This window comes from Papio anubis, chromosome 18, assembly GCF_008728515.1.
Source record: "Papio anubis isolate 15944 chromosome 18, Panubis1.0, whole genome shotgun sequence".
NCBI classification, from domain to species: domain Eukaryota; kingdom Metazoa; phylum Chordata; class Mammalia; order Primates; family Cercopithecidae; genus Papio; species Papio anubis.
The window spans coordinates 47,374,930-47,391,381 of record NC_044993.1 but is presented as its reverse complement, the minus strand read 5'-3'; the positions used below and the strand labels follow the sequence as shown (position 1 = coordinate 47,391,381).

General features: G+C 42.9%; 1 protein-coding gene across 8 annotated transcripts in view; it reads right to left on the bottom strand.

Moving 5' to 3' along the window:
• The window catches only part of XPO6 (exportin 6), a 123,046-nt gene that overhangs the window by 90,210 nt on the left and 16,384 nt on the right, over positions 1-16,452 (bottom strand). For all 8 annotated transcript variants that reach the window (XM_021931850.2, XM_003916712.5, XM_031658357.1 and 5 more), the window contains one exon: positions 2-92. In XM_021931850.2, the coding sequence (XP_021787542.1) occupies positions 2-92 (91 nt within the window). Of the gene's footprint in view, position 1; positions 93-16,452 lie in introns of those variants that run through there.

Genomic DNA, 16,452 nt, shown 5'->3' with positions numbered 1-16,452 from the left:
CCTATCTCACGTTTTCTTTCATTGGTCGTACAATCGTGAAAAAATTCTGTCATCAGACTTTCCAGTGCCCTGAGAGAGGCTTCTTCAGATGCCTAACAAAGGAATTTGAAAAAAAATCAATAAGCTGTATCTTCAGTTCCACCGTTCCTCAGTTCCTTCTAGGTCACATTCAACAACAAGAGCAATTTACTTCCTCAAAATCTTGGTTCAACATTCTTCAAATGCATGGTATACGCCAGAAAAACTGAAGGGAATTTCCCAGCTGACTCGAAACCCAATGTTGTTGCTGTAGCCTCTATAAATTCATGCTACTGTGCAGCTGATTTTCAATTATGTACGCTAAGGAAAGAGGAAATTCAAAATTCAACTCTGGAATCATGGTTGAAAGCAAATTAGCCCCTGGCCCTTCCTGAATGGGCAGAGTGGGGAGATTCAAGAAGGCCAGAGCTCCTCATAGACTATCCATCCCTGATACATTTCTCCTGCGTCTGAATAATTTGCCATATTTTGATTCACAGCACTTATATCAAACTGCTTCATGGATTCTCAGGGGTTTTTGAGGGGAACCGGGGAGAGTTGTCTTTTTTTAAGAGACAGGGTCTCTGTTTGCCCAGAATGAAGTACAGTGGTAAAATCATAGCTCACTGCAGTGTTGAATTCCCGTCCCAGCCTCCCAAAGCAATGGGACTACAAGTGTGAGTCATTCACTGCACCTGGCCATGGATTCTTGGCAGTTTTTGAAGGCATTCCAGGAGTCATACCGTCAACTCTCAATCTCACATGAGCAGCCAACAGAGATTAAAGTGCAGCTGAGAACCAAGCTAAATAGGGATTCAAAATTAGTTCCTCTAAACCACAGGCCCACAGTGAAAGCCAGACTCTCAGCAGAACTGCTCAGATTGGAAATGAGAGGAGAGGGAGCCCAAGGCCCCCAGTGCTCATCCTCTCCCTTTGGGGTTTATATTGAGCCCCAAATCCCACTTCCTTTATTCTTATTCAAGTTAGAGGAGTCACAAAAATAACCTTGAGTTAACACTCTTCACACAACCTGCCTTCAAAAAGGTAACCATTCCCAAACCATTTTTGAGTCCTCAGTGGTATAATTCTACCCCAGAGATAATCAAGAACCAGCAGCAGTTCTGATTCTTTAATCGTCTCTTAACTTCTTTCTTCCCACCTATCTCCCTTCCCCATATCCTCTCCATCACCCATGGACTGAGACCTGACTATAAAAACTGCATTTTAAAACAACAAGCCCACACTCAAATGTGTCACATGTCAAACTACAGTACACCAGAGGCCTCCGTCGGGTGATTGACTTTGTGAAGACTGAGGAACTTTTCATCTCTGTGGAAAAACCAGCACTTTTCAGTACCAATTACAGAGGCTGAATGAGACTTGATTCACAAGCGTGTGCACACCAACCAACACACTCAAATGCACCACACAGAATGCAGGGCCACGTTCATACAGTGCAAGGCACATCCGTTCCTCCCACACTGAGGTCACAGAATGATGGCTCTGCAATGACACCTGAACTGTGACACACTGAATGATGAATTATTGTATAGTAGTTTGAGCGCTTGTGAGTGAGAGGGACTTTCTTCCCTGAACTTTATATTTAGGATGAAGATTAGCCTAGCCCCCTACTCCTCTTTCAAATGTCCATATCGGTTTAACTAAAAAATATCCTTGGCTTGCAAGCCAAGCTGTTTTATTAAAAACTATCTATTTTTTCAAACCCAGAAATAATCTGAAAAGTGAAGCTAAAATAAGACTGCAATCTTCTAAAATCTGTTTCAAATGTTTGTGTTGATCAAAACAGCCTCACTGTTCTCACTTACTTTATAAATAAATACTATAAATGCAAACCTCTAAAATGAGTGTACATAAATAAAAGAACGCCATAGACTGTTTCATAAATCGAGTCTGGTATGCCATTTCATTTGAAAAAAGGATTTGCTATTTAAAATAAAAAGGCTGTGGGAAGATGCAGAAGAATAAGAAAAATAGCGCATGTTAAAATAAATAAATAGTTCTTCTGGAGCCAAAATGTGTTCCTGGAAACTAAGGGAACATCTGCAAATCATATCTCTCCACAACTTCTTCTTGTGTTGAATCATTTTAAAGTAGATCCTGGAGCAAATGTGAGCTTATCACATCCAGGCAATCAACCACCAAAATTTATTTAGTACTAGATTCTTGAGGAAGAGAGTTGAGAAATAAATGATTACTGGCAAGTTCCTGATAATCTCAAAAAGAATCCAACTCTGTCTCCATTCCCGGTCCCACCTACCCTTTACTCTGCCCCAACTGAAGAAGTTACGGTTCCCGCGGAAAGTGGAAGGACAAAAGTACTCCTAAGAATCCCAGATGGGCTGGTCCAAAGGTACTGAGTTACCTCAATGGACTGTTTGCAGTCAGTTACAGATGCAACTCCTTGTTCTACTCTTTCCCCCGTTCCCACTATTGCACTTCACTAGTATTTAAAAAAAAAAAAAAGATGCATTCTCCCATTAAATGATGGCTACATGAAAAAGGAAGCTCCAAAACCTAATCCAGGGCATCACCAGGTGTTTCCCAACAAGAACAAATAAGTGCTGCTTGCATTTTTAATCATTTCTATATCTGTAACAACAATACCTGCCTCACATGGTGATATGGGATCCAATGAGACGATTCATGTAAAACTGCTACATAAACCGTAAGGAATCATCTAATCTGTAGTTATGGCTGCTCTCATTTTTATTTGGTCTCAGATACCAAATGAAAATAGACCAAAGCAAAACAACGCAAGTGATCAGCCTACTCTGAAACTAGAGACTCATGCCCTCAGGTTTAAGGGCTTTGTCCCAATCACATCTAGTGGGGCTTTTCAGACTAGATTTCAAAATGAAGCTACGTAAATGTATACGGGGTAAAAATCAGGAGGCTGAGAATTTGCCAACATCACACCATCAGAACAGAGGTAGAAAAGACACAGAAGGCACATTCAAGGATACTGGTTCAAGGATACTGGAGAATTCCCTGGCTCCCATTTGGCAACAAGGCCACTGGAACCTTGGCCAGCTGTTTCAAGCAAGTGGTGAAGCCAGAATGTAGACTGGGGTGAGTTAAGGAATTAACTGCAAGTGACGAAGAGGTAATACTCCAAGCAGATTACACTTTCAAGTAATGAAAGGGACAAAGAACATAAAACAAAATCCAAGTGCCATTGTATGGTAGGGAGACAAGGCTTCCATTCCCAAAGGCTACGCAAAAACTTTATCTCCTACGCTGCATTAATTTATGAAGAACAAGAAAATTTATCTGATTGCCTCCTACCTTGTGCTTGGGATTTAAGCCTCAGACCTTGACAAACTAAGGAAAGGCAAGATTAGTTTAAAAATAAGTGAGACACATTCACACACAAAAATTCCAGGAGGACTGTAGATATAGAGTATCTTCACAATCTAGGGGTAGGGAAAATTTTCTTAAACAGAACACATAAACCACTAACCATAAATGAAAAGACTGATAAGTTGAAATGTTCATCAGATGGCACAATAGAGAGAGTGTGATAGAAAGCCACAAAATAGGAGCTATCTGCAAAATGGAAAACAGGGAACTCATATCAGAGCATAAAATAACTTCTACAAATCAGTGGGAAAAAAAAAAAAAAAAGACAAAGGACTTCCATTTTTTTGGACAGGCAAATAATTACTTATAAAAGAGGATATTCAAAAAGCCTGTAAATAAGTGTTCAGTCTCATTAGTTATCAGGAAAATACAAATTTAAAATAAGGTAGTGCTACTCATCTACCACAGTGGCTAAAATTTAAAAGACTGACAATAACAAGTGTTGATGAGGATGCTGAGCAACCAGAACATGCATATACTGCTGGTGGGAGTATACACTGATACAACCACTCTAGAAAACTGACAGCTAAACATATGCATATCTTATGACCCTGCAATTCTACTCCTTGATATATACCCAACAGAAATTTTTACATGTATACCAAATGAAAATATACACAAATGTTCATAGCACTATTATACACAATACCCAAAAGTCAAAAGAACCCAAATATCCATCATCACTGGAATGGATGAATAGTGATTTCTTGATAGAGAAGAATATTATAAGACAACAGGAATGAATATAGACACATGCAACAACACAGATGAATCTCACAAACACAATGTAGAGTGAAAGAAACCAAAACACATTATTCATTATTCACTTTATATTAATCTTAAAAAAAAAAAAAAAAAAAGCCCGACACAGTGGTGCGCACCTATAATTCCAGCTACTTGGGAGGCTAGGGCAAGAGGATCACTCGAGCCCAGGAGTTCAAGGCTGCAGTGAGGTATGATTGCACCGATGCACTCTAGCCTGGGCAACACAGCAAGACCTTGTCTCTTAAAAAATAATAATAATTTAAATAAGTAAAACTTATTTATGGTATTATAATCAGACTAGTGGTTACCTTAGAGGAGAACGGATTCTAGTAATAGTCTATTCTATCTCAGTGTTAGTTACACAAAGATGATCAACTTTACGATTTATCTGCTTGTATGTAAATATATATACTGCAATTTTAAACACTTAATGTTTTAAAATCCTCATTTTCTAAAGTCCAGGTTGGTGTTTTCAGACTCCTTGGAAACTGTATTTTAGCTCTATCAGCACAACTGTGGCTCTGGGGACTGGCAATAAGCCTGCAGGTAACAGCGTGAGCATGAGGCTCCTGATTTCTAGGAACCATCTCTTCAGAGCTGCCAGGGTGGCAGCACAAAGTATTACAATCCCATAAGCCTATGCTTCCCCCCCCAAGAGTTACTTGGCTCACCTCAATAGCAAATGGCACATACACTTAAAATTAAAATCCCTGGGCAAGATGACGAATTAAACTTGGCTCAGAATATACTCTTGGAGAGCTCTGCATAGATCTAAAACAAACCCAAGTTTTCTGTTCCAGAAACAGTTAAAATCTGCAAAGGTGATAAGCTTGCGACTGTGCCTGCCTTGACTTTATCTGCTCCTTTCACTCTGCTGCTCATGGGTCAGCAGTTCAGAGATTTATGCCATTGCCTCATTTATTAAGGGACTACTAAGCGCACCAAGACTCATAATCACCTAAAAATGAAAACTTGGAAGAAGGGGAAGGGTGACGTAATTTGAGATCACCTTTGCTTCTTCCCCATATTCTCCATCCACAGCCAACACCATCAGGTCTGCGGACTGTTATCTTCTCCCTCACCACTATTTCTACGGAGCCCTAATCATCTCCTGCCCACATTACTATAATTGCTTTTACCTGGTTATCAGGTTTTCCAATTCCAATCCAACCAGTACTTTACCGCCAGATAAATTCTCCTAAATATACATTTTTCTGACACAATTATTCTTTTTTTTTTTTTTTTTTTTGACTAAAGACATGGTCTCGCTCTGTTGCCAGGCGAGAGTGCAGTGGCATGATCATAGTTCACTAAGGCCTCAAACTCCTGGGCTCAAGCAATCCTCCTGCCTCAGCTTCGAGTAGCTGAGATTATAGGCACACGCCACCACATCTGGCTGATTTTTATTTTCATTTTTGTAGAGACTGGGTCTTGTTCTGTTGCCGAGGTTGGTGTTGAACGCCTGACTTCAAGTGATCCTTCTACCTTGGCCTCCCAAAATGCTGGGATTACAGGCGGGAGCCTCTGCATTCAGCCTAATTTTTTTTTTTTTTTTTTTTTTTAGAGACAGAGTGTTGCTGTATCACCCCAGGCTGGAGGGCAGTGGAACAATCACAGTTCACTGCAGCTTCAAACCCTTGAGCTCAGGCGATCCTCCCCACCTCAGCCTCTTAAGAAGCTGACACTACAGGCACATGCCATCACACCCAACTAATTTTCTGCTCCAATTATTCTAAACCTAGCTTTAACGCTGGAGTGACTAAGCAACTCAGCTATTTGTTGGACAAATGAGAATCCAATACGCACTAAGTAACTGATACTGCTTAAATTAAGCCCCTGGGATACGATGATGAGTAAGACGGTCCCCAACTTCAAAGAACTGAAGGTGGCCTAGCAGTTACATCCTGTAGTCCTGGCGTAGATATAAACAGCCTCAGAAGACCGAAGAGAAAACTAACTCTGTCTGAAGGAAAGAAAGCTTCACAGGGGTGATCTGGTTTTGAAGAGCAAAGAAGTTTACTAGGAGGATGAGAAGGAAAGCATGCCTGATTCAACATTACTCACCACAGGAAGCCACTCCAGTCTGAACACTCATGGTATCATAAGCAAGTACCTAGCCCCATCCTGCATTTGCTCCTGAGACTATACTTTATAGTTTAACCTTCATGAAGGTTACAGTACAGATCAGGTCATTTTCATCTTTTGTCTTTGACTTGTAACCAGTACTACAGAATTTTGCCCATGGTGCTGTTACTCTGGTCATTTCAGAACGGCAAAATAAATGCAGGCTCTAGGGTCAGGTTCCCCAAGTTTGAATCCAAACGCGCAGCTTCACCTTGGCCTAGTTATTTAATGTGTCACTGTTTCCTCCTGTGCACAAATGGGGATAGTAAAAGTACCTAACATACTGGGTCATTCTGAGAATTAAATAAAATGTAAAATACATAGTAAACACAATGTCAGGCATGAAGTGTGGGCTGAAAGTCACTGTTCATACATCATATTAGGCTTCTCTCTCTAACCAGAACATCAACTGTCTGGAAAGATGCTCTATCTAGTATGTTTGTATTTTCTACAATATCCACCATGGACTGGTGCTCAACTATTTTAAAGACCAAATTCAAGAGAGTAAAAGGAACAAGAAAACTGTTAATATCACTTTCAGTTTCTCAAGAATACTGGTAATTCCTCCAAATTGAAGATACATGTGACTCTTTACATTTTCCCCTTCAAGGGCTCTGACCATAAGCAGACTTCTGCTCACATGCAGATTCAATCTGTGTTGAAAAAGAGGAGACTGCTAACACTGAGACTGAGATTGAAGGTGGATAACAAGGTGCTTTTCCCTAAGATGTGACAGCTAAAAGGTGGTTTCCTCAAACCCTGATTAAATCTGTAACATGTTACCTAATGGCCTCTAAAATAACCCCCTCCAAGCATAACTTTTTTACAAAATTAATATTGGGCAATAATGACTATTTTTTTAATTTTTTTTTTTAATAAAGATGGGGTATTGCTATGTTGCCCAAACTAGTCTTAAAACCCCCAGGCTCAAGCAATCCTCCTACCTATGCCTCTCAAAAGTTCTGGGATTACAGGCATGGGCCACCACGACCAGTCAAAAATGACTATTTTTTAAAGCCACTTCTATTAAGCTTTTTGTCACCCTTTCCCAGAGCCACATTTTGTATAATCTACTAGGAGGTGAATCATATGGGCCTCCTATATTCAGGTTCATGGCTCCTTGATAGCAAACCTCAACAAAATGAGGACTAGTATCCCAGAGTCCCATTCAACTATCCCTGTGGCACATCTAGAACAGTGTCATTACCCTATTTGCTTGTATATAAAGGTTTCCAAGAAAAGTGATTCTATCCCTGCTGCCAACCAAGGTTAAAAAGTATGCAAAACATATCCGGCGTGTTACAACACACGCCATGTAAACTTTTATCTGAAAGCTAACAGGATTACCATAGATGTCTAAACTCTCAGATCATCACTCTCACTTCCCTACACCCTTCACCACTGCAAAAAAAAAAAACAGAGGAGGGAAAAAAATCTTTGACCTGTAGGCCTGCACACAAGTATGAGATGAAATACCAAGCTTAAAATAACATGCACGGGAACCAAGGCGAGTGACATCTACCTATCCCCCCTCCTGAAGTCATTCAGCTCAAAAAGCTAGAAAGATAGAAAAGTGCATCAAGGAAGCCCCAGTCAGGAGACCGACATTCAGAACAAGGCTTCCTCCCATCTCTCCCTCCCGTCACTACTGCTCTTTTGCATCCCAGCCCGTAGATATTTTCCTTTTCCTTTTATTTTCTGGAGACACAGGTCTTGCTCTGTAGCCCAGGCTTCAGTACAGTGGCACAAAGTCTATCTCCCAGGCTCAAGCTATCCTTCTACCTCAGCCTCACAAGTAGCTGGGACCACAGCCACACACAACCACACCCAGCTGATTTTTGTATTTTTTGTAGAGCTGGGGCTTCACCGTGTTGCCCAGACTGGTCTTAAACTCCAGGGCTCAAGCGATCCGCCTGCCTCAGCCTCCCAAAGTGCTGGGATTAAAGGCACGAGCCACAGTGCCCAACTGACAATTCCTTTTAAAAAAAAAAAACAAAAAACAAAAAACCGCACACCATATTGAAGTAGAAATCTCACTTTATTTCTCTATTTAAAAAAAAGAAAATGTGGTGAAGTCCACTGACCCTCCACCAGTCTAGCAGTCAGCAGGGCAATCAGGGAAGCCCAGAGACATTGGATGACTAGCTCAAAGACACACAGCCAGTGAGCAGCCAGCCGGAATCTCAGCTCCAGCCACACCCATGTGAGTTCCTTTCCTTAGCCTGACTGTGATAGGATGGAGTAAGGCCAAGCAGAGGGAAGACTGGGGTACAAATATACATTGATGTAATTAATTCTAAACATTGTGTACAAGAGTTGCAGGGGGAAAAAAAAATGTCTTCTACTGAAGCAAAGAAACAGACAACCACAGCATGTAACAGGACTGCTAAGGCTGGGCAGGCGCACCCACCCCTCTATTAACATGCATTTGGAACAAAGTCATCCTCTTGCATGAGAAACGCTTCTTGTTGTCTTGTCTGCAGCTTAGATCTAGACATAACTTTGCACAGTATCTCCACACAGACATTTAATATTTGATTAAAACACACACTCTGGCTGCATCTAAACATAATTTTAGTCATTAAGAAGCACTTTTCAGTCGAGTGCAGTGGCTCACACCTGTAATCACAACACTTTGGGAGGCCGAGGCGGGGGGATCATGAGGTCAGGAGATCGAGACCATCCTGGCTAACACGGTGAAACTCCATCTCTACAAAAAATACAAAAAATTAGCCGGGCATGGTGGCAGGCGCCCGTAGTCCCAGCTACTCAGGAGGCTGAGGTAGGAGAATGGTGTGAACCAGAGAGGTGGAGATTGCAGGGAGTCGAGATCGTGCTACTGCACTCTAGCCTGGGCCACAGAGCAAGACTCTGTCTCAAGGAAAAAAAAAAAAAAAAGCACTTTTCTCCTTTAATCCAAAACTACCATAAAGTTTATCAATGGCAGAACATTCCTCCATTATTTCTTCGGTTTGCATAAAGTGCCCAGATTGTCTGCCTCTTCCACTGATTACTGCTGAGGACCAAGAGTTAGAAGCAAGATGACTGCCAGGTGTCTGAGCCAGGAAGTTCAACTGGTCCCACTGTGGTAAGTGATAAGTGGAAGCAGCATATTTTCTCCCCATGGAAACCAATTAGAGGAAACATCTTAGTATACAGAGGATGGTATGTTTTACACTGGGAAAACTCATCCACGTACTATAGGAGAATTCATAAAACCAAGACTCAGCAATTAGCTACCAATGGAGAAGTGCACCAGTTACAATTTTTTTTTTTTTTTTTTTGACACTGAGTTTAGCTCTATTGCCCAGCTGGAGCGCAGTGACATGATCTCAGCTCACTGCAACCTCCGTTCAAGCAATTATTGTGCCTAAGCCTCCCAAGGAGCTGAGATTACAGGTGCCCGCCACCACACTTGACTATTTTTTTTTTGTATTTTTATTAGAGACAAGGTTTCACCATGTTGGCCAGGCTGGTCTTGAACTCTTGACCTCAAGCGATCTCGCCCACCTTGGCCTCCCAAAGTGCTGGGATTACAGGCCTGAGCCAGCATGCCCAGCCAGATTTCCATAACTTTAGACAACAAATCTAAAGACTAAAGAGTATGACAAGTAAATACTACACCTGACCACAGGCTGATCCTGGACTGGAGGGAAAAAATGCTACGTAAGGCATGACTGAGTCAACTGACAAAACTGGAATAAAGGTGGTAGTAGCTTAGATCAAAGTACTGAATCAATGTTCTATTAACTGAAGATGGTAACTGTACTATAGTCATGTAGAAGAATGCCCCTATTAAGAAATACACAATACAGGGCAATGGACCATGACAAAGGCAACTTACTCTAAAATTGTTCAGAAAAAAATACATGGGTGTGTGAATGTACGTGCATGTACGTGCATATATGCCTATATATACATATAGAGAGGGAATGTGCAAATAATAAAGTTAACAGGACAAAATATTAATGGTAGTTGAGTTTGGGTAAAGGGTATGAGAGATCTTTGTAACACTTATTCCTTGAAATCTTTCTATTTGAAATCATTTTGAAATAAACAGTTTTTAAAATACCATCCGCTGGCTGGTACCCTCTACCTTGCTCCTGGCTGTTCCTGGCTGCTCCCAGCTAGCTTGGCATATGGCAAAGAGAAACGGAGAAAAGGATACAATAGGAAGGAATTATTCTCTCAGATGCCAGGTTTATTTTCACCACGGTTACACAGCCTAGACATTAAAATGTTTGCATCTACTGGTTGGGCAATAACCATATCCACTAGGAGCTAAAACCCATATATTTTATATACTTATTTATATTCCAGTCAGAAGGCTTTAATTAAACAGCCAAAAAAGTAAATGATAAAAATAGTTATTCTGCAAGAAACTGTCTAAAATAAATGAGTAATACAGCCAAGAATAGGCTCTCTCTTCACAGTCCCATCTGCTTCCCTTTCCCAGGTACATATCCCAGGAGGATGGATGTTTATATCTGCATGCCCAGTATTAAACTCAAAAGATACTTACTGGGCACATTAACACAAGGCATGCTACCAAGAAATCCTAAAACAGGATCACAGAATCTTAAGACAGAAGTAAACAAACCCCAGAGCACAGCAAGTCCAATCTTGTTCTACAACGAGGAAAATGAAGCCGAGAGAGCATCCTCCCAAAGTCAGCCAGCTGTGGGTCAAGTGAAGACACAGGCAGGCCACCAGAGCTCTTGCCCAGTGACAGCTCCCTGCACCCCTTGAGGAAGCACAGAGGAGTTCTGCTCCAAGGGTTTTAAGGATGATGAATGAGCTGGCTTTACCTGGCATTGGATGACATCAGGTAATGAATGAGTACGAAACTGACAAACCACTCTAAAAGCATGCTGCAAATCTAACATGATGATTAACACTACTGCTCAGGTGAGTAATTTCATTTCAGCTGCTATTACCACCTGTGCTATTTAAGAGCCAGTCTCTTTTGTAAAACCTCTTTTGTAAAACCACTTTCATCCTGAATTATTCCCAGATAGACTTGGCATTTTAAATAAGTTAACATAATGGCTGGACGCGGTGGCTCAGATCTGTAATCCCAGCACTTTGGGAGGCTGAGGCGGGCAGATCATCTGAGTCAGGAGTTCGAGACCAGTCTGGCCAACATGGTAAAACCCTGTCTCTACTAAAAAAAACAAAAATTAGCCAGGAGTGGTGGTGGCGGGCACCTGTAATCCCAGCTACTCAAGAGGCTGAGGCAGGAGAATCGCTTGAACCCAGGTGGCAGAGGCTGCAGTGAGCTGAGATCATGCCACTGCACTCCAGCCTGGGCGACAGAACAAGACTCCATCTCATTTAAAAAAAAAAAAAAAAAAAAAGTTAACATAATATTATTTGACTTCGGTAAAAATCTCTAGACTGCATTACTACTGGGAACTAGGGTAGCATAATCACCCCCTCCAGGTTCCACCCAATTGCCATAAAGTCTCAAGAAGCTGAGAGCAAACCAAAGTCTACCATCCTCTTTGTCAATGGCAAAGCTGCAGCGCCTCGCCCTTCCCATTTCTAGTTGGCCTTGCCACCCGCCTCCAGACCTAGGGACAAAGAATGGTGAAAGGAAGGTAGGGCACAGCTGAGGACAGGCTTCTCTTAAGGGTAAGCTGGGGAGACAGTTCAAGCACAAAGCCAGGCTTTGTGTGTTCTGATGCAGTGACCTCACGCCTGGTAGATGTGGACCAACGGAGTGAGGCTCTCCCCAGTGCACCAATCAGATAAATCACCCCTATGGAAAGGAAGAAATGAGAGGGTGGAGACGGGCCCAGAAGAATATGCCCCAATACTGCTCCCACCTGGTGTGCAGTCAACAATCCCCTGAATGTAGGCTAAAGCAAGAATGAGGGGACAGGAAGGTTACCCTCTACACAAGAAATGAGAAAACTTACAGGTTTGTTTTCTCTAATGGGAAACAGCGCTGTCACTGAGGGGTACATGGCCAAGCACAGCAGGCAAAAAGTGCCAGGTTAGAGCCAGTCCTGGCTCTACTGAGTCTAGTCTCTGGAACTATGAGCAAACCCCGCAAGCTCCTAGAGCATTCTTCATATTGAAAGTAACCAGGTGTGTACACTGTGCACATATTGGCTGATACAGTCATCTCCCCCTCACTGTAAGTTCTTCTTATGTAAACTCCATGTGTGGGTCTGCTTTTATAAAAGCAAAGTCCCCCTAAGTTGCCACCAGCTTGTCCCTCTGAATACACCTAGTGCCACCTTTATACGTTTTTTAAATTCATGTTCAGTCACATTCCTCGAAGGCTCTCAAGATATCACTGCCAATTGCCAAAGGGTCCTTAAGTATCCCTGCAAATATAGATAACGTTGACCAGGGTGGCAGCTGCTGGGGGATCTCTGAAGGCACCGCATTACACAGGAAGTGTGAGGGCACTGCACAAGGAGAGATCTGTGTCGGGAGGAAGTGACTCTTCCTGGCCAATAGGTTCTCAATGCTCCTCCCATCCCTGCAGATCATTACTAGCCACAAAGGGAGAAGACGCTGCAAAGCAACTCTCTAAACAGGCACTCTCATGTGCCCGGGTTCTACTAATAAACTATAACTTATACAATACAAAAAAAAGATATTGTAATATTGGAACTATACACAGTTCCGTCCCTTCACCCCACTGGCGAGACACTGGATTAGAAAGGCAAAACAGTGGTAGTGGTGGCTGTGGTGACAGTGAGCAGCAGGAAAGGAGACAGTGCCTTTCTGGAGGGAGTCGGTGCACAAGTGAAACGAAACAGGTACTCAGCCAGGGACCCTGGCCTTGCTCACATCCCTGGATGGTGAAGATGACTCTACATGGGATTTTTAATGAGACTTCAATCCTCGCACAGCAAGCACGCATCACCCGTCCCACGATTCTCAACCAATTTTGCTAGAAGTGACTCAGTCCGTCTCGAAGCTCTGCCCCTTCTATAGGCACCAGCACAAAGCCAAGACTGACCAGAAATCCCACACCCTTCTTCTTCCTGGGCCCTTCCACCCCCAACAGGTACACATGTCCTGGGAATGCCATAATATGAACTGAAGGGTGTGGGCTGTGGAGTCAGGGCAGGTCGCACCTGATGATGACTTCCTGATTACTTATCTGCATGCCCCTGAGCAAATTACCTAACCTCTCGGAGCTCAAGTTTCTTCACCTGCAAAATGAACTTTCAACCGTACTCTCCCTCACCAAGTAGTTGTGGGAATGACATCAATGGATGTAAATCCCTTAGCACCCTTATCCATAAATGAGCAAAACTATTTCACTACATATTTCACTGGTGAGTCAATGAGTTTTTTTTTTTTTTTTTTTTTTTTAAAAAAGGCCGGGCGCAGTGGCTCAAGCCTGTAATCCCAGCACTTTGGGAGGCCGAGACGGGCGGATCACGAGGTCAGGAGATCAAGACCATCCTGGCTAACATGGTGAAACCCCGTCTCTACTAAAAAATACAAAAAACTAGCCGGGTGAAGTGGTGGGCACCTGTAGTCCCAGCTACTCGGGAGGCTGAGGCAGGAGAATGGCTGAGGCAGGAGAATGGCGTGAACCCGGGAGGCGGAGCTTGCAGTGAGCTGAGAGCCCGCCACTGCACTCCAGCCCGGGAGGCGGAGCAAGACTCCGTCTCAAAAAAAAAAAAAAAAAAAGAACAAAATAAAAATCCTACATAAAAAATTAGCTAAATGCTCAAAAACATCCCAAGAATGCCAAATGCCTTTTCACTTTCATTTTTATATACAAATCACCTCTCACTGCTGCAAATGAAGAATGTAAGAATGAAAACATGTCCCACAGGCCTCCATCTGTGTGTTCAGGACAGTAAGAGTTTGGGACTAAACTCATGATTCTAGCAGCAAACACTTTTTTTCTTTTTAAAGAAAGAAATATTGCATAGAACCCCACCATGTAAAGCAGACTAAATGAGAAACTGCTTAATTAATAAGGGTAGAGGAGGGGGTCTCAAACGCCTGTCTGTACTCCCAAACCTAGTACCTGTGACACCTCCAAGAATCCCTACGGGCCTACAGAGCACCAGAAAAGCCCAGCGCTAAAGCCGTTCCCAGCTTTGTGATTCTGGTTCTAACAAGTCTAGAAAGTTTTTGGGGGGTAAAAAATGGTTGCTAAAAAGACTGGTTTGTACATTCTCTCTCAAGTATCTTTCAACCGCGAGCCCCATCACCACTGCCGCCCAGGGTCTTTGCTACCTGACCACCAGGGGTGATTAAACCATTTCATCACCTGGCCCTAACCTAGCTGACTTACTGTCCCCACCTCACCATCCAGAGCCACCCACCTATCCTCTGCCTCAGCCAAACCCAAATTCACCCTTTCCCCTCCACATAACAGTTCCATGTCTTCACACATGCTATTTCCTCTAATATGCTCCTGACTCCTTGAAAAGGTCCCCACCTCTGTGAAGCCTAATGCAGTCCCCCTATCCCCACCCTCAGAGCTCCTCACTCCTGGGCTTCAACATGATACCGATCACAATGAACTGAGATTACATCTTTTACTCTCATACAGAGATGGCAAGACAACTGGTGCCACCTTAAGGGAAGACAAGTTAGCAATATTTATCACATTTCAAACACAAAGACAACTTCACCCAGCAATACACTTTTGGAGATTTTTCCTCCAAAGTTTAGGTGTAAAGGATCTTCATGTCAATGCCGTTTGTAAAACAAAACATTGGAGACAACTTAAGTTTCCATCAAGGCAGGATTGGTTAAATAAAGTACATCCGGCCGGGCATGGTGGCTCACGCCTGTAATCCCAGCACTTTGGGAGGCCGAGGCTGGCGGATCACGAGGTCAGGAGATCGAGACCATCCTGGCTAACACGGTGAAACCCCATCTCTACTAAAAATGCAAAAAATTAGCCGGGCGAGGCGGCGGGCACCTGTAGTCCCAGCTACTCGGGAGGCTGAGGCAGGAGAATGGCGTGAACCCGGGAGGCGGAGCTTGCAGTGAGCCGAGATCGCGCCACTGCACTCCAGCCTGGGCGACTAAGCGAGACTCTGTCTCAAAAAAAAATAATAATAAATAAATAAAATAAATAAAGTACATCCACACGGTGGAACACCTTCTAACTATGAAAAACAGTGAGTAAGCTCTATACATATACATATATAGAACCATGAAAACCACTCACCTAAAAACACATTTCCCCATACCCAAGGATCCCAGTTAAACATGGCCAGGCGTGGTGGCTAACGCCTGTAATCCCAGCACTTTGAGAGGCCAAGGCGGGCGGACCACTTGAGGTCAGGAGTTAGAGACCAGCCTGGCCAACATGGTGAAACCTCGTCTTTACTAAAATTACAAAAATTAGCCAGGTGTGGTGGCACAAGCCCGCAGTCCCAGCTACTCGGGAGGCTGAAGCAGGAGAATCGCTTGAACCCAGGAGGCGGAGGTTGCAGTGAGCAGAGATCACGCCACTGCACTCCAGACTAAAAGAGACTCAGTCTCAAAAAAAAGAAAATGTCAAACACTGAGAAAGAGATGCCTGGGGATCTTCTCTGCTTGTCCTTGTCATCCCAAATACCACTCTTGCTCTTAAGCAAAACTCCGCACATTTCCTACAGTCTTATGTACTAGACACTGTCACAAACATATTCATTCTTTAGGATGGTTATTTTTTTGATAACACAGAAGAACTTGCACTTACCTGCAAGTTCTCCAATTTGCACTCCAAATCAAGGTAAATACCTAGAAGTTTCCTGTTTATTCCACCATGGAATGTGCTGCCTGCCATTCACTGCCTTTCACTCTCCAAGCCCCATACTTTTCCCATCTTTGTCTCTATTTTAGGTTCCATCCTACCCCAAGGTCTATAACCCTCTGTCCACTGGCAGTAACTATTGGTATAAACTATTTCTTCCTAGTGGCTGGGGCATGGGACATCCTGGGCAATTAAATATGCTGAATTCAAGACTGTTGCCATAGATGGATTTCAATTTTCAAAATATAGATTAAATTCAACTTTTACTTAATCTACATCATCTTTTTATGTATCAGGAGATAAGGAAGGACCATATAGTGTATGATAATTTACATAAAATATCCAGAATAAGCATATTCATGAGATAGGAAGCAGATTTGTGGTCACCAGGGGCTGGGGCGAGGGAGAAAGGGGAATGACTGCTTAAT